General features: G+C 40.8%; 1 protein-coding gene across 5 annotated transcripts; it reads left to right on the top strand.

Moving 5' to 3' along the window:
- Positions 1 to 3,012: 3,012 nt before the first annotated feature.
- Positions 3,013 to 18,793, top strand: dab2 (DAB adaptor protein 2). Of its 5 annotated transcripts, none has more exons than XM_034191978.1 (15): positions 3,013 to 3,240; positions 12,584 to 12,834; positions 13,017 to 13,156; positions 13,834 to 13,932; positions 14,210 to 14,341; positions 14,612 to 14,695; positions 14,962 to 14,988; positions 15,064 to 15,099; positions 15,196 to 15,258; positions 15,870 to 16,460; positions 16,863 to 16,992; positions 17,079 to 17,723; positions 17,828 to 18,006; positions 18,340 to 18,429; positions 18,507 to 18,793. In XM_034191978.1, the coding sequence occupies exons 2-14, from the start codon at positions 12,690 to 12,692 to the stop codon at positions 18,409 to 18,411; spliced, it is 2,343 nt and encodes a 780-aa protein (XP_034047869.1). In that variant the 5' UTR covers positions 3,013 to 3,240; positions 12,584 to 12,689; the 3' UTR covers positions 18,412 to 18,429; positions 18,507 to 18,793. The 5 variants fall into 5 exon arrangements, with proteins under 5 accessions (XP_034047869.1, XP_034047868.1, XP_034047867.1 ...); XM_034191977.1 differs by having other exon boundaries at positions 3,013 to 3,282; positions 18,512 to 18,793; XM_034191976.1 differs by having other exon boundaries at positions 3,013 to 3,282.

Here is an 18,793-nt window from a genome sequence, read left to right as displayed (position 1 = left end):
TGTCAATTACGTAAATATGTGATAGAATATGTTTGTTGAATTTACATGTTTATTGCGATGTCATATTTAAGTGTTTTATGTATGTTGAATATACGTGTTGAAAAATGTAGTTTTCACATAAAATGAACCCCAAGTATATTTGATCATTTCATTTTATTTTTGAAAATTGAACTCTATGGCAGTACAGTATGGCAGTATATATTTTATTTTCAAATAATTGCAAAACGTAAAGAATTGTCAATGAAAACATCCCTAACACAAGTATGTACAGCTTTTTGAAAAATACACTCGATGAGTTACTGTTAAATACACATGCCAAAAAATTAGGTGTTGAGTGAACTACAGCTCTAACTTTTGAAATACAAGATTATTCTAAACATACGAGGTCTATTAGAAAAGTATCCGACCTTATTATTTTTTCAAAAACCATATGGATTTGAATCACGTGTGATTACATCAGACATGCTTGAACCCTCGTGGGCATGCGAGAGTTTTTTCACGCCTGTCGGTTACATCATTCGCCTGTGGGCAGTCTTTGAGTGAGGAGTCGTCCACACGCTCGTCGATTTTTTTCATTGTTTATGAATGGCTCAGAGACTGTTGCTTTGTTTGATAAAAATTTTTTCAAAACTGTAAGGCACAACTGAGTGGACACCATTCAATAAATTCAGCTGGTTTTCGGTAAAAATTTTAACGGCTGATGAGAGATTTTGGTCTGGTAGTGTCGCTTTAAGGACGGTCCATGGCGCCTGACGGCGATCTGCGCTTCGAGGCGGTAGCGTCTCGCCGTTTCAAGTTGAAAACTTCTACATTTCAGGCTCTGTTGACGCAGTAAGTCGTCAGAGAACAGAGAACTTTCAGAAGAAGTCGGCATGAGGAGTTTATTCGGACATTCCATTGTTAACGGTCATTTTGTAATGAAAGAACGTGCGGGCAGAGTCGCATGTCGGGCCGGACCCGACCGCGGGGGGTCGCGGCAGGAAAAACACCTCCGTTGGAAACCTTAACGGGCAAGTTGGAACATGCCCAAGCTGTTAAACAATTTCTCAGTTACTCACTTGTTGAAAGCCATCAAAAGCCGCCTGAATTTTACAAATGGTTTTCAACACGGAGGTGTTTTTCTGGTCGCGGCGCACACAGATTTGCGTCGTCGTCACGGAAACGACTCGGCGAATTTGCGCGCACGTTCTTTCATTACAAAATGACCTTTAACAGTGGAATGTCCACATAAACTCCTCATGCCGGCCTCTTCTGAATCTTCTCTGTTCTCTCACGACGTCCTGGGTCAACAGAACCTTAAATTAGGATGATTTCAGCTCGAAACAGCCAGACAACGTCGCCTGGAAGCGCTGCGCGACGTCCCGCTCCGTGGGAAGTCCTTACACCGACAGAAACACCCCATAATCTCTCATCAGCCGTTAAACTTTTCACAGAAAACCAGCTTAATTTCTCGAATAGTGTCCACTCGGATATTCCTCACAGGTCCAGAAAAAATTTTGATAAAGCAACGCGCGCCATCTCGAGCAGCGTGTGAAACAAAGGAATTCAGCCGAGAGGGCGGGACCACATCTCACTCAAGGCCTGCCCACAGGGAAATGACGTCACCGACACGCGTGAAAAAACTCACGCATGCACGAGGGTTCAAGCATGATTGGTGTAATCGCATGTCATTCAAATCCATATAGTTAAAAAAAAAAATAAAAGGGTCGGTTTATTATCTAAGAGACCTCGTATTTCTTTTCAGGGTAATTAATTATGGGTAAATAATAGAGGTGGGTGGATCGATCCTAATATCGATAATATCGATACCAACGCTGGTATTGATATTGAACGATCCTCATGTAAAAAGATTGATACTCAAGTTTTTTTCTCTCCCACACACAGATTCATCAAAGTCTACTCTCTGTCTGTAAAAGCAGCGCTGTGCTGTGTCACACAACATGGAGCAGCACACCCTTGTATTGTGGTTTGTCAGCCCTCGACCTCAGGAGATTTTGTTTTGTGTTGAGTGATATTTTTTTAAACAAAATGTTGATTGTGATATTTTGTTTTCACATACAATGTTTGGTGAAATTCTATCCTAGGTCTTTTGGATCTATGAAGCTTAAATATGAAAGTCTTGGTATTGATATCGGCGATACTGGGCCTGTATTTACTTGGTATCGGATCAATACCAAAATTCCCAGTATCGCCCACCTCTAGTAAATAATTTTCTTCTTCTTCTTCCACATTCAGTGGTGGATGGCACCATCTTAAGGTGCATTTATCGCCACCTACCGGGCTGGTGAGTGTTTCACACTTGCAGAATCTACATTGAAAGCACGTGAACACTGACACAAAAAATTTGCGTTGTGTTTTTGATTTACTCTATATGTAGAATTTCCGCGAATTTCACGTGGGGATACGTAACTAGCTTATGATATGTCCTTTCTACGTATATTTTACGTACATGTGCCTGCTGGGTTTTCATTTTTGGAGCAAGCAGTGAGCGATTTCATTGGAACGTGGTGAAAATTGACCGGCAGGCTGTGGTAGCTGTAAGTGACGTTCTGACAAACTTTACGTGGCATCAAAAGTCAGACAAAACAAAACACATCTGAAATCCGATCTGAGCGTTCAAACCAAAACAGATTTGCAAAAGCAAATTTTCCAAACCACCTACAAATGAAGCATGAAATGGATTTTATGTGCCTTTTTGACTGTTCAGACTTGCAACAATCAAATTCAAATCTGATGTTTAATTTTCACAATAATCCCCCTTTACACTCTTTTCAGTGTTTTGAAGCAACTGGTTAATTTGGTCAAACTTTGAAAAATATTTAATTTATTTGTGCAGAGCGTTTCACCGGCAGACCCACCGGATGGATTTTTATTAGTATTTTTTCCCCACGCCTGCATTTTTAACGTACTGTATTTTGTTTTAATCTCGTGCTCCATCATAAAGGCGCGCCTCTGATTGGCGATTTAATTAAGACTACGCCCCCTTCCAGCGTCAAGTAGCAGCTGCGGCGGCGGCGGGCGGCGCTGTCAGTAAAGGGTTAAGCAGGGAGACTGCAGCACAAGTTTCTCCTTTCTGCCCACAGCTCACCGGAAAACTTCCGAGTGCTGCGCCACTCTCCTCTCCAAGCTGGGTTTGATTCTACTCATTTACACCTCCTCAGCCGGCGGCCATCACAGCAGCACAAACGAAGCACGGCTCTCCGCCAGCGGCTCTCCGCAGCACGGTGTGCTTTTCAGCAGGTACGCTCGTTTTGTTCACCGCTGTGTCCAGGTAGTGCTTCGGTAAGTAACGGAAAATACAATGACTTAAAAAAAAAAAATAAAATTAGTTTTGCGGGTTAATGTTTTTAACTCTTTAATTGTGGGGTTAGTTCAACGTTTTAAGAGGTTTTTATTAACTTGTTTAATTTGAATTGTGGCGAAGTCATTCACGTTAACTCTGTTTGGTGGCGTGTTAACTTTTCTCTTTTTTTAAGGTCTGTTGCAAAATATGTGTGCGACATAATTTTTTTTTTTTTTTTTTTTGTGACTTTTTAATAGCGTTTGGAAGCGTTGTTCTCAGTGTTCGCCGTGGGCCTGTGTGGTATTTCACCATCTCATTGACATGCAGACTGACTGAGTCATTCCCTGATTTCCTCCAGATGTGCAGCGCTTTAGTTTCCTAACACCACTGGATTGTGACACTTCTTTCCTTTCACTGCAGCTATTCTGCTGACAGATGTAAAATCGCTTTTCTTCTCTCTGGCCTTGCTTTAGTTTGTTTTTCTGATTGCTGTGTTGTTGTAGGTTATGTTTAGTCCTCCGGCTCAGGGTTATCAAGTACATCTTTGTTTGTTTGTGAGATAAAGTCACATTAAAACTGTCCCAGCCAAAGCTGATGTATGGTTAGATCAATCTATATTTGAACATAAAACCATTTTCTGTGGTTGACCCTCCTTGTTTTAAGTCAGCAGGCTTCTTCTTTGTGGTTTTGTGTCCTGAACCAGACTGAGATTCATTGAATTTACACTCCATGAATGGTGAACTTTTTAAAAGAAATATTGTGGTACTTCCAGTTTTGTTGGCGGTTTTATCAAATGGCTTATAAGTAATGAGTTGAGATTCACAAAACAAGTCCTGATAACGGATTTCTTCAAATTTAGTGCACATAAACAATGTCAAATGTGTATGTGCTGTCTTTAATTCTGATGTGTGCCATTATTACAGTAAACAATAATTGTGGACTAATTGCTGTCTGAGGTAACTGGAGTGTAAACATAATTTCTCAACTGTGAGATCAATAAAGTATATCTCTCATCTAAACTTTCATTTTCAAAAATGACTAAACTTATTAAACTTTTTACTTTTTGTCATTGTATTCTCAATTATTTTTAGATGTACCTGTATAAATCTTCTAAGTGCAAATTCTCTCAAGCTGTCTTACTGATTTCAGTGAACTACACTATATATATATAAAAATTTCCTTTTTTTTGCCAAAGAGGACTAAATAAACGAGAAAGTATTCACATTTTAGAAGCTGAAATCAGAATTTGATTGTCTGTTTTGAGTTTGTTTTTTATATACAAGGTCTCTTAGATAATAAACTGACCCTTTTATTTTTTTTTTAACTATATGGATTTGAATGACGTGCGATTACACCAATCATGCTTGAACCCTCGTGCGCATGCGTGAGTTTTTTCATGCGTGTCGGTGACGTCATTTCCCTGGGGGCAGGCCTTGAGTGAGATGTGGTCCCGCCCTCTCGGCTGAATTCCTTTGTTTCACATGCTGCTCGAGACGGCGCGCGTTGCTTTATCAAAATTTTTTCTGGACCTGTGAGGAATATCTGAGTGGATACTATTTGAGAAATTAAGCTGGTTTTCGGTGAAAAGTTTAACGGCTGATGAGAGATTATGGGGTGTTTCTGTCGGTGTAAGGACTTCCCACGCAGCGGGACATCGTGCAGCGCTTCCAGGCGCCGTCGTCGGCCTGTTTCGACCTGAAAACATCCTAATTTAAGGCTTAATTCACCCAGGACGTCGTGAGAGAACAGAGAAGATTCAGAAGAGGCCGGCATGAGGACTTTATGCGGACATTCCACTGTTTAAGGACATTTTGTAATGAAAGACGTGCGCTCAAATTCGCCGAGTCGTTTCCGTGACGACTCGGCAAATCGGTGTGCGCCGCGACAGGAAAAACACCTCCGTGTTGAAAACCATCTGTAAAATTCAGGCGGCTTTTGTTTGCTTTCAACAAGTGAATAACTGAGAAATTTAACAGTTTGGGCATGTTCCAACTTGCCCGTTAAGGTTTCCAACACGGAGGTGTTTTTCCTGTCGCGACCCCCCGCGGTCGGGTCCGGCCCGACATGCGACTCTGCCCGCACGTTCTTTCATTACAAAATGTCCGTTAACAATGGAATGTCCGAATAAACTCCTCATGCCGACTTCTTCTGAAAGTTCTCTGTTCTCTGACGACTTCCTGGGTCAACAGAGCCTGAAATGTGGAAGTTTTCAACTTGAAACGGCGAGACGCTGCCGCCTCGAAGTGCAGATTGCCGTCAGGCGCCGTGGGCCGTCCTTACAGCGACACTACCAGACCAAAATCTCTCATCAGCCGTTAAAATTTTTACCAAAAACCAGCTGAATTTATCGAATGGTGTCCACTCAGTTGTGCCTTACAGTTTTGAAAAAAATTTGATCAAACAAAGCAGCAGTCTCTGAGCCATTCCTAAACAATGAAAAAACGATGAGGGTGGGCGACTCCTCACTCAAAGACTGCCCACAGGCGAATGACGTAACCGACAGGCGTGAAAAAAGTCTCGCATGCCCACGAGGGTTCAAGCATGTCTGATGTAATCACACGTGATTGAAATCCATATGGTTTTTGAAAAAAATAAGGTCGGATACTTTTCTAATAGACCTCGTATAAGCAATCAATTACACTGGTTAATGCATATTTCGTGCATGGAGTTTTTCAATGGATTTTGACTAATTTGGAGGCGCTGAATCCAAATCTGGTGTTTTTTTGCACATTACGTTTTTTGAGATATTAAAACATATTTCTCATAAACGATATTACGGCTGTTTTTCATATTTTGTGAACATGGTTTAAAAAATGCTGCTTTTGTGCATAATTAGTGGTGTCAAACTCATGAGTGAATAAGCAACTTTTGTGCAATCCATCAATATGGAACATGCAGATTGCAAAAAAGGAAATCTGAGTTCAGATTCAGCACCCCAAAATGACCTAAAATCAGTTCTCAGTGATTGACAAATTTATTAATGCAGGTATCTTATTACTAAATATTTACTACTTTTTTAATGTTGTGGTGGGGCACTGGTAATCTTGTGTGGTTGGAGATCTCGTCATTTTAGCTTACACATGATCTTGGAGTTGAGCACAAATGAGGATCTCACGATGCAGGAAGTTGCTTTTAATTTGATTGTAAAGGCATCAAAGTTTAGAGACTGGCACCATAATCTTGGTACTTTTTGTGTGTGGTTAGCCATTTTTAAGATTATTGAGCTTTCTTGACCAGGTTTAATTTTATTTACTAGTTATTGGGTTAAAGGTATAGTGGAGATGGTTTCAGATGTTAAATATCTCATGGAACAGACTTCAATCGTCTTAGATACATTTTCTTAGACAAGGCTGTTCTCAGACTGTGCTGTAAGGAGATGAGTAAAGTCAAGAAGACACTCCAAACATCTGCTGAAGTTACAAGAGACTATATGACTGGTCTGCTCTGAACAGCTGTGCGGTCCTCTGCAATCCTTCATTTCTTAATCACAGATTTGACTTGGTGTGTGTGCTTGTCAAAGAAACAGTTGGATTAACACACCTGACACTTAAAGCTCAGCAGCTAGCTGGCCAAGTTTGTGTTACAGTCCCATTTAAAAAATGGGGGTAACATCACCAAAACTTGCAATTTTCTCCACTTTTCAGTCAGTTAGGATATAATTACCATCACATTAAAGCTGACAACTCTGTGCTATGAGCTCACGCTCATTATTTTCTTTCAGCTTTGTCTTCTGTATACAAACATCTAAGGACTTGAGTGTTTGTGGTTCCAGAACCCAAAGATATTAAGTATGCAGTGGCATTAAAGAAGGCTGGAAGTCTTCATGTTTAAGAAGCTTAAACCAGCTACTATTAGGATATTTTCCTCATGAAGATGAGCAATAAGTGTTTCCACCTGAGTATTCTGTCCACTTGTGACTAGTTAGCTATTAAAATGCACTTTAACTCAAATTTGTGCTGACTGCTGACATTTTAGTTTTTATTAGTCTTTTCAGCACCTGATGTCAGTGACTACTGGGGATGAAGGAATTACAGGACTTTCATACCACTGTGGTTATTGGACAAATAAAATCATGTCTTGTTGTAAACTGTGCATCAACAAGAGTGTGTTTTTCTGCCCATGTTTTCCACAACTTAAAAGGAATATGGATCAGAGCAAACACTGGTCTTCAGTAGTGACTAGGAATTAAAATCATGTTTGTAGTTTGACCTTCAACAAAACTAACAGTATCTGCAGTAACATGAATCATCACTTTTACAGTTTTCTTCAGACAAGTCAGGGGATGAATACATCTACTTTCCAGGTCATTGAATATATGTTTTCTTAAGACAAGTCAGGGGATGGATACATAAACATCTCAGTCATTTAATATGTATAGCTTGGTCTGTTTACATCATATACAAACAGTATAATACTCTACGGTAAACCTGTCTGGAGTAGGCAGCAGTCAAAAACTGAGTAATTGCATGGAGATGAGTTGGGGAAGCCCCTAAAACACCTGTGGTGCTGGATGGTAGATTGTACATATTACATCTTAATATGTTGCATCATGTTATACAGCTTCATGGTGGAGTTGAACAGAGGATGTTTGTTTTTATATAAAAGTCACTTTTCAGCTACATTGTTCCAGATTACACATGGGACACCTTTGTTTATTTTTCCCTCTTGTAAAATGGTTTCACTCCACCAAGAAGGTGACTTGATAGGAAAGTGGCACTACCCACAGTTTCTTCAGTCACACAGATGCCTATAACTCCTTCACAGTTGCTGTCTTCCTTCACGTCTCCTCCTTACGTCACACACTTTGCTATACAGTACCACTACTTAGATTAGATAGAACTTTATTAATCCCTTGGGAAGATTCCCTTGGGGTAATGGTGTGCTTCTTACCCCATGTGCTGCTATACAATGCTGCTTTTTGTATTTCTTAATAATTGATGTGAAAGCAGACATTTGACTTGAAAATGTTTATGTATCCATCTACTTATAAAAAAAACTGGCTTTGAAAGTCATGATTTACTTGTTTGTGTAAATGTGTCTTCATAACAAAGGTGAATGCTTTTTTTTTTTTTTCAATTTCAATTGAATTAGCTTATAATGCACCAAATCACAGCAAAGGCCGTCTCAAGGCGCTTTACATAAATCAATTCAACATAAAATTTAAATAATTTAAAATGAATAAAAAAAATCAAATACATAAATAAAAACAGAAGTAAAGGAATAAAACAGATAAAAATTAAAAACTATTCATAAGAAAGAGAATAAAAATTAAGGGGAGTGCTGGGTTTTCTCCTCCACTTGATCAATTTGGACGTTTGTATAGTGTCAGTGTATAAAATACAAACCAGTTTAAATTATAATGCCAATAAATAAATGTCAAGATGAGTGAGTACTTTATACAAGGCTGGCCACTGTACTTTCAATATTCTCCTTTTAAACATCTATGCCTGGCTTTAATCCACATTCCTCTGCTGAGGTCCATTGAAGCCACATTCCGGACGTGAAGCACTAAAGTTTTGACTTGGCAAGTAACAACATTCTGGGTAAATGGCCTTTCTGAATACACATTAATAGGTGTTTAGCTGAGCATCACAAGCTCTTTTGCTTCCCTTGTGGATGATTAACCTTGTGTAATTGCTGAACCTTTACTGACTGTCAACCTTTGACCATATTGTGCTAATCACTGCTCTTGTATGTCCAAGCCAGAGCCATGCTTGTCTTAACTCGACTCTAGAGTTCTCAATGTAAAGTAGTTTTTGTCTGAATTTTAGAGGCTGGTGTCTTCCAGCTGAATGTTTCATGCCTCCAGGAACTACATAGTTGTGGATGGGAGAGAGTAAGAATTTTACTTACTATAAATTCTTATTTTTCCAATAAAATGCTTTCTTACCCACCACAAAACTCAGGGAGATGGTCTGTCAATAGGAAGAATGTGATATTTAGTGTTGCTTGGGTTCCAGATGTGCGTTCTAGGTAATCTTGTGCTTTCTGTAACAGTCATGTCCAATAGTATATTAACACCAATGGAATTTTGGCGTCTTTGTGTCTGTACACACAATCCAGATGTACTTATAATGTAGATGTTAAGCTTTAATTTGAAAGGTTTAACAAGGATATCACATTAACCATCTAAGAACTGGTCACATTTAAACAGTCTCAATTTTCAGAAGCCATAAGTATTTGGACAAACAAAAGGAACTCCTCACTGTTGGCATCTTTAAACATGTCAGGTGATGGATACATGAACACTTCAGTCACTGTTTTGGACTTAATTTACAAAAAAAAGCATTGTATGGTACTAACTGTTACTGGAGTGAGGGAAGCCACCAACACACCCGATTACTCCAAAGGAGTTATGGGCTTCTGAAACTGCGCAGTGCAGCTTTTGTACCTGACTATATGACTAAATGTGATGTTAATGGAGCCACTCATATCCCAAGGAACGTAACATATTTCTTACATGGATGGATCAGTAGGATAAAGTTTGAGAGTCGAGGTCTGTGGAAAGGCACGTGTGACTCACACCTTCTGTAACAGTGTTAATTTTTTTTTTTCGTCATGTGGCACCCTTCTACCCTCACCTTAATGTCATAATGCGTTGAGTGATGTCTCTGCAGAGAAAATGTCTCATCTCTACCCCAGAGAGGTTTTTCTTTCCACTAGCTTGTAAAATAATAATAAAAAAAAAAACATGAACTTTTGGGATGGTTCTGAATAATGGAGCATAAGTATTAAATTGGAACGCCTCAAAGCTAGTTTTTCAGATAATGGTAGTACAATGTCACTGTCAAATGATTAAAAATTGTATTGCCTCTAAATAATTGCAAAAAATAAAAAGTGGGGATATTGTTTAGAGAAGTCTTGCATTAAAATCCTAGTCAGAGTAAATGTAGTAGACTGAAGCTTGAAAGATGAACTCTGCAGATGGCACTGGGAATAGTAAATCACTTTTTTTGTTAAACAGCCAGGTCAAATCTAGTCTGGAGTTTTCCCTGTGCCTTCTAGCAAACTGCATCTGAATTTTCATGTTATCTGCTTTAGTCTTCCTTTGTGCTACATAAAGCTGCAGTTGAAGTAAAAATCAAGTTGCATTTTGCCCACTTTCTCCTCCACGTCACAGAAGTGGTCTCATCTGCATTATTTGCTAATAGTTTTTTCCAAAGTTGGCCTTCATCAATATTAACTACTCTTATTGCATAGTTTGTACCTTGGGGGGGAGGCATGCTTATGTTGTGTGTGTGTGTGTCTTTGTTTTTTATGTAGAGGAAATGCTCTACTTGTATTGTCAACTTGTAACCCATATTACAACTATTGATGTAATTAAAGTGATATTGCAGAGAGGGTATACTATACAATAACTGCTTTATTATATGGTAAACAAGAAAATTGGGCATTTGTCAAACATACTAAAACTGAAAAATCAATCTCAGGTTTCAACTTTTTATTATTACTGTCATACTGCGCCAACTGACATCCCATCGATAGACTGGAGATACTTGTTAAGTCTGTGACGAAGAGTCATCAGGCTTCGTTTTCTTATAAAGTTCGCCATTCGCCTGTCTAGCTTCTGTGTAAAATCGACTGAGTACTCCGTCAAGCATCCGTCTGTCATAAGTTTCAAAGTTGGGCGCATGCCCCTTTTCAGCGACGTACTTGTGAAACAGGTTGGTTGCTGACTGTATTTCTGCGGGTGTTCTTCACATCTTTATCGTGTAAAATTCCTTTCAAGTCAGCATCACTAACAGATGCAAACCTGTCTTCTGCCATCTTGTCAACAAACTGACAGCCAAAGTAGGCATTGTATCGCGTTATCTGATTGGTCGTTATCGATAGAAGGGGTCGCTCGGTTAGCTAGCGCTACGCTGCACGCGCAGTCTACTCAGCTCCACCAGCGGTCAACTCGGCATGTGGTACAACTCAAAAAGTGGCGAATGGGCCAATCAGAAGTTGGCAAAATCCCATACCCTATAATAATTGTACATGTTGCGTTTTACTGAAGATAAGTGAAGTTTTACGTCCCCCTCCTATAGGTGTACTTTTTACAAGGTTCAGCAGTATTTCTACCATGTCAACTGTAACTTGTATTCTAACCCTTTGACTATATATTTTGCCGGGGCCTATCTGTCGATTCTGTAGTGTCAAGTGGATGAGATGACCTTCCCTCTCCGGTGGATGGATGTGACACCAGTCCAGTACAGGCTGCCACCCTAGCCAGTACCTATTTACACCTGGGTGGGCTTAGACATGTAGATTTCTTTCATAACAAATGAGTGTGATTCTAATCCAAGTCTACATATTTGGCAGGCCAGCTCCTTATCCACTCAGCTACTTGCTCTACTGCCAAAGTCTGGTTTACATTAAATTGAGTTTACAGATTTAATGAGAAACGCATGAAAAAGCAAATATCCTGACTGGGTCTTGATGACATTTAGAAATGACTTGCGAGATCTGGATTGCCACCAGACTGTAGTATGGATTTTTTTTTTTTTTTTTTAAATACCCCACCCAGCCATCACGTTTCAGGGAAACCTTTCGTATGTTCTGCTGACAAATGATAAACGTTAAGGGGGGAAAAAAGGGGTTGCCTCCAAGGTACAGATTAAGTTTCCCATGCTGTTCAAATTTATTACATTACCAACGAGGTTACATTTTCAAGTTATTGCTCTTGTAGTCTTATTTATTTGAGTCTGAGGATTTCTTTTCTTATTTTGCGATGTATGTAATGTATTTCTTTAATGCCATTTGGCCTCATTAAGAATACGGGACACTCCCAGTTTAGAAAAAAACTGGGACTAGATGAAGACAAAATACTAAAGTGCCCAGGCATGTTTCTTGACTGTGTTTAGGTTAGAGGTTACAAACTATTCCTAGAGATCACCTCTCCTGCATGTTTATAATTATCCCTGCTCCACTCACTGCCAATTAAATAAACCTGTGCTCAGCCAATCAAGAGCTTGAAAATGCCAGGCTTGATTAATCAGCTGTGGTTGCTGCAGGTCCACATGGAAAACATGCAAGACAGGTAATCTCCAGGAGGATCTAGTCATTTACTTTATTTTTGTCCAAGGATTCGTTTTCCACAGCCTGTGTAAAGATGTTAATATGTTCTGGGTTTCTTGTTTCTTCCACATTGTTGAGCTTGTTTGTGGTTGTAAATGTTAACTCATGAAAGCTTTTAGCCTTCCTGAAGGCACAGAATGTTTGCCTTCATTCAGATCTTAAATGCATAATAGCCTTCTGTAATCTCTTGTTTTGTCTTGCACCCTGTTGAGTTATGTTACTGTGTTTGGTTCCTGACAGATACTGCCAGGATGTGTGAATACTGAGAATCAGCCGCTCAGTTGACCTCCCTTCCCCCCGACACTTTACTGCTGTGTCCGTTTTCCAGTGAGTCTTGTTCTACACCATGTCTGCAGAGGTAGAGAATCCAGTGTCCCTCCCAGCTGATCCCAGTACAGTGCCTCAGTCTGCAGCCTTGACCTCAAATACGCCTCCCACCTCCCCTGCAACAGCCCCATCAAAGGCCCCGTCCAAGAAAGACAAGAAGAAAGGTGGGTAAATGTAAGACTAATGGGGAATTATGTTTTGAAACAAATACTCAGTCATATATTGTTCTTTTAATCAAGTCAATCAAGTTTTATTTCTAAAGCGCTTTACAACAACCAAAGTTGATCAAAGTGCTGCACACAGTTAAAAACAATCATAAAATAAAACATATACATCTTTTAAACAGTTCTTGAGAAGACAGATGAGTACCTGCTGGGCAGGTTTCAGGGAGATGGTGTGAGGTACAAGGCAAAGCTCATTGGCATTGATGATGTCCCAGAAGCCCGAGGTGACAAGATGTGCCAGGACTCCATGATGAAACTAAAGGTGCTGTGTCAGACATGATAAAGTGCTTTGCTAATGATGATGGCGATGACTTTTATGATGGGAATAGCATCTTAAACTTAGTGTCTGTAATATTTGTCAATGACATCTAAAGCCAGTTTCACACCGGACCTGTGTAGAGGTGCGTTGTGCTTGCATATATATTACGCAGGAATGGCCGTGTATGTTGCGCACACGCGGGGGGAGGTGAGGAACATTGGCGGTCTGTTCTTCTTGTGGTTTTGAAGCTTCACTGCCAGCAAAGTTCAGCACAGTCTCTAGCAGGATGAATAAAACCTAGCAATCCAGGTACGTATTGATTAAAAAAATCTAAAAGGATTTTTCGCCCAACTTGTGTAGGGTAGCGTGCAGTTGCTGTGGCATGGGGTGTACAATAGCACAGTGTTATGTAAACTTGCATGCATTAGCAGAGTGTTGCATAGCACTGAACGCAGTGCTCTACGGCACATGTCTGCAACCCCTTTGCGTCCCTCAGTGTATTGCCACATAGGGCTGTATAAGCTCAGCTAGTCTGTACACCATATTACGCAACTCTGTTGCCCGGTGTGAAAGGGGCTTAAATGCCCAAACATGTTTATTTTATGCAGAGTCTAAGCTTTATATAATTTGGCTGTCTACTTATTTCACTTAGTGTGTGTGTCTCCTTACTGTTCCTCCAGGGTATGGCAGTAGCTGCACGGTCCCAAGGGAAACACAAACAGAGGATCTGGATAAACATCTCAATGTCAGGCATCAAGATTATTGATGAGAAATCTGGAGTGAGTTCTGTCATTGCATCCCATTTATCTTCAAATCACTGTCTACAATTTCATGTTTTTTTTTTTGTTTTTTTTAAAGGCAAACTACTGTTGGATTCAGGTGCCAAACATTAGTTGTTCTACCAATGGGGTGTGTGGGACTGAAAACTGGGTTTTATATTTGGTGGTTTGGTTTTTGAGCAATGATGTGGTGTCCCATTCATAGGAGTATTAGCAGTTTAAACAATGCCACTTGTGTTAATCAACCTGGTATACTAACTAAAACTTCATCCTTCAGGTGATTGAACATGAGCATGCAGTGAATAAGATCTCCTTCATCGCCAGAGACATAACGGACAACAGAGCGTTTGGATACGTGTGTGGAGCAGAGGGTCAGCATCAGTTCTTTGCCATAAAGACAGCACAACAGGTAACTGGTGTCTGCGTGCATTCTTTGTGAATTGTTTTGTAATTTGTGTCGGTAGCATGGCCCAAGCAGAGGGTCACCCCTTTGAGTCTGGTCTGCTTGAGGTTTCTTCCTCAGAGGGAGCTTTTCCTTACCACTGTTGCTCTGGGGGTTGGTAAGGTTAGACCTTACTTGTGTGAAGCACCTTGAGGCAACTCTGTTGTGATTTGGTGCTAAAAGTGCATGAAAATCGGAGACTGTACTAAGCAGGTGTGTTCTTCTGTCCCCACACAGGCTGAGCCCCTGGTCCTTGATCTAAAGGACCTCTTTCAGCTCATCTTCAACATGAGGAAGAAAGAAGCAGAGGCCTCACAGAAGGTAGTGTGTTTGACTTAATCCTGGAAAATGCTGCCTGTATGAAGTTGGACATTTTTATCGCAAATTGTCCAACGAGGAGGGGGTTGGAATGAGAAACAGGTGTGTCCTTCTGGCAGGGTTACAGGGTACGCTGTATGCACCGCCTGAACATCGACACTGCCCCTTTGTGCTCTTTCAGTGAATCACAGCTTCTGACATTCCACCGACATGATGTGAAATAACTAAATTCGGAAAGAAAGTGTAATCAGCTGCTTTCTTGCTTGCAGGGTGAAAATGGAAATGCAGTGGTTGAGGTAGGTGGAGTTTTTTTTTTTTTTTTTTTTCTTGCCTGTTTTTCAATCATGTAATTATCAAAACTCCCTTCACAGAATGGAAGTGACAGTAGTGGAGCAAAACCAACTCAAGTAAGGACTCCTCCTTTTCAGTTGTCAATAACATTTAACATGAACCCACTGCTGGCTGGTGAACTTGAAACTAGCAGTGTTCTCTCTGTTGTCCAGCCAGTGGAGCAGTTGGACCTTTTCGGAGACATGTCAACCCCTCCAGATGTTCAGGCTCCAGCTGTAAGTGTGGTGCCACAGCTTTGACTTGCAGTATTTCATATAAACTGTACCTTTAAAGTTTATTTACCCACTTTACTTTTCAGTTCAGAAAGTGTTATCTCTTACTGTAGGTTATATGAAGTATTTTTTTTTAATATCTATTTCTATAATTTCCCTGATCAGAGTGCAGTATTGTCTATGGTATGATTGTTTCTGTTGCATAACCCAGATCATTACATGTGCAAGAACTCTGTTCTTTCAAGACAAACAGCAGGTTTCTCAGTGAGTTGTTGCATTTATAAACTGTAGTTGAATCAAAATTGTCTTGACAGAACTGAGTTTTGGCTTTGTTCATTTAATAACAATAAAAATCTTTAAAGCTGCTACAACTTTGGTGACCTCTGGAGTTTAATACTGGAAGTGCTTTACATCAAGTCATTTCATTTCACCGTGTGTATCTCTCATTGGCAAAAAACACAGGCTAAGTTGTTGTTGAACAAATTGAATTTTTTTTATCACCATTGGCAGCTTTAAAATGTCACCCACACTGATTCATCGTTAACAAGTTCTTATCACCTCCTGCAGGTCTGATTTACTCTGATTTCTCTCACTGTCCCTCCCATGTTAACCAGGATTCTAATGATATTCTCTTGCTGGATTTGTCCACTGAAGTTGACAGCAATCAGAATTTCATAAAGGGAAACTGCTTTGTAACTTCGTGCACCCCTAATGGCCTGCCATCTCCTCAGACAATGAATCCCTTTTCCTCATCGTTTGGTTACTTTCCAACCCCAGACAATGACCCGTTCAGAGATGACCCCCTTTCCTTGTCTCCCCCCTATAAATCGGAGGTCTCCCTTAATGCCACCAATGGCAGCACTTCGAAGCAGATTCTAAGCAGCTGTTTGAACGGCAGTCCTGAACACCCAAGTCAGCAGACGAATGGTTTTTCCAGTAAGACCATGATCTTCGCTCTCAGTAACGGCCAGTGGCCACTAGGAGGCAAAATAACTGAAGGCAGTGCAGTAAGTATAACGGAGAGCAATGACTGTGGGCTGTTTCAATCAACGAACAATCCATTTTTTGACACTGCTTTGACACCGCCCCTCTCTAATGGCATAACTCGCCACCCGCAACACCAAGTGACCCATAGCAAGGACTCAGTTCTCATTAACCCACCGCCACAGAGCGCTAAGAGTGGAGGAGGTCGACGGAGCGCAAAGGTGAAATTCCATAGATGGATCAAGTTGCATGTATAGCACCTGAAGTGGGGTTTTATGCACATCTTTCCTTTTGACATGTTGTTTCTTATTTGGCACATACATTGGTGTCTTGTGGAACATGCCAGATGTGAATGGGGATTCTGAACTGCATGCACTGACAACCATACACATGCACCTCAAGGCTTCTAAAAGGCTTTAATGAATAACTCAAACTATCCTTCTGAGCAGTCTGCTCTAAATTTTCTCTATTTTTCTAACATTCTTGCTTCCATGAATAAATTGCTGGTAAGTGAGGATGATTGCATGTTGACTTGAGCAGTAGACATTTCAAACATGCATAACATTTGTTGTCACTATTGTTTGATTTTTCGTGTGTGCATGTGCATTTTTGGTTTTCTGTAGTCTTCAGCAAATGAGCTTTTTGCAACAGACCTGTTTTCTGCTGCGGGTCAACCTGAGCAGTCACCTGCTTCAGGTGAGCTTTTCAGCGGTGCACCTGCCGACACGGCTCCTTCCGCCATAGCTGCTCTCGGTAAAGTGAAAAAAGTGGAACATTTTAACAGATATTTGCATTAAATTTGAGTTTCATGGCTTTAACACCTCTTTGTTGTGATACAGGGAATCTTCAATTACACGCTCCAACTACAGCAAATGTCCCCGCTGCAGGCATGTGGGGAGCCCCTGCGACCGTGCCATCCATGTACCCCATGTCGGGAATGACTGCTCCTGGTCCTAACCCCAGTTTTCCACAGCCATCCGCCTTTGGTGGTCTTCCTGTGGCTCCCGCTGCCTGGAGCCAGCCGATGTCTCCTCAGTTTGGAGGCCAGCCTCTCTCCCCACCTCACTTGTCTTGGGGCCACCCTCCAGCTATTGGGTCTCCTAGTTGGCGTCAGCCTGCTTCAACAAACCCTTTCCACCCTGGTGCATTCTCTGCACTCAGTGACCAGCCCGGCCCATCGCGTCCCCCTCCTAGACCACCAGCAACAGAAGCCCCTTTGAGGGTGGAGAACAGTGCCTTCACAGCTTTGGACCCACTTGGAGATAAAGAGAAGAAATTTGGGAAGGACATGTTCAAAGACTTCCAGATGGCTAAGCCACCTGCCATCCCTGCAAGGAAAGGGGAACAAGCATCTGGCTCTGCTCCAGCAGTTGGCAGTACAGGGGATGCCTTTGAGCAGTACTTTTCCAGTAAAGTTGGAGTAGCTCAAGTTGCTGCAGACCATGATGATTTTGATATCAGTCAACTGTCAGCTGGTCTTAATGGTAAAGTTTGTATTTGGGCGCTTTAGTAAGAGTGAATTTATTGCAAACTGTGTGCCTGACTAACATTTGGACAACTGATTATTTGTGTTGTAATGTCTCTTCAGATGTAGTTAAACCAGCTCAAGCTGCTGCCTCGCCTCAAAGTGTGAACACAGGCCTTGTTAATGCTGCCTGCTTTCCTGCTCCCATGACAAACACCTCCGCACCAACCCAGGGAAAAGGCCCGGACATGTTCGATGAAGCTTTTGGGACGCCAACATCTAATCAGTTTGGCCTGCCACCTGTTAGTATGTTATGACAACAAAGGTTCCAGAGTCAGAATTGTGAACATGTGTATCAAGCTTCAATGCCTTAAACACAAGCTGTCTGGAAAGGGGCAGCATTCAAAATTGTAATTACTGACATACAGGGAACTTGTTTTGGTTTTTGGGGTTTAAGGGCTTAAATCTCTGCCCTTAAGAACATAATTGTTAGGAGCTGTAATTTAGTCTGTTTAGAATACAAAGCCAGTTTCATTACAACAGTAAAAGTTCTTGATGCAATAAAATCTCATTTTGAATCAGAAATCGACAGTTGAGCTCACTGAAACTTAGTGTTTGTCTCCATCCTGTGACAGAGTGCTTCCGGTGGTCAGACAACTGGGTCAACAGCCACTTTTGAGGATCCATTTGGAAATCCTTTTGCTTGAACATAACTTTATTCAGAGGTGAGTTTTCATGTTTAAAACTGACTCCATGTCCTTTGGACGTAGGCTAATTTTGCAATTTTTCCTCATACTTGCAGAGCGGATGGAACTTGCTGCCATCAAATAACATTATTTGGACAAGTTGCTACAACTTATGCAAGACAATCCAAATCATGAACTCTTCTGATGTTTTTTTTTTGTTTTTCATCCACCTTTATTTTTACAATGTTCTGTCCAATCAGTAGTTGACTTATATTTGAAGACCACTGATTTAGAAGAAACATCATGATCTGCTGAAGTAAGAACTGTGGTGTTTGACGGGGGGGGGATGCCCAAAGGTGTGATCTGCTGATGTTGTCTTAAAAAATAAAGTAATTAAGTCATG

The sequence above is a fragment of the Thalassophryne amazonica genome, chromosome 17 (genome assembly GCF_902500255.1).
Source record: "Thalassophryne amazonica chromosome 17, fThaAma1.1, whole genome shotgun sequence".
NCBI classification, from domain to species: Eukaryota; Metazoa; Chordata; class Actinopteri; order Batrachoidiformes; family Batrachoididae; genus Thalassophryne; species Thalassophryne amazonica.
This window is presented reverse-complemented; position numbering and strand designations above follow the sequence as displayed.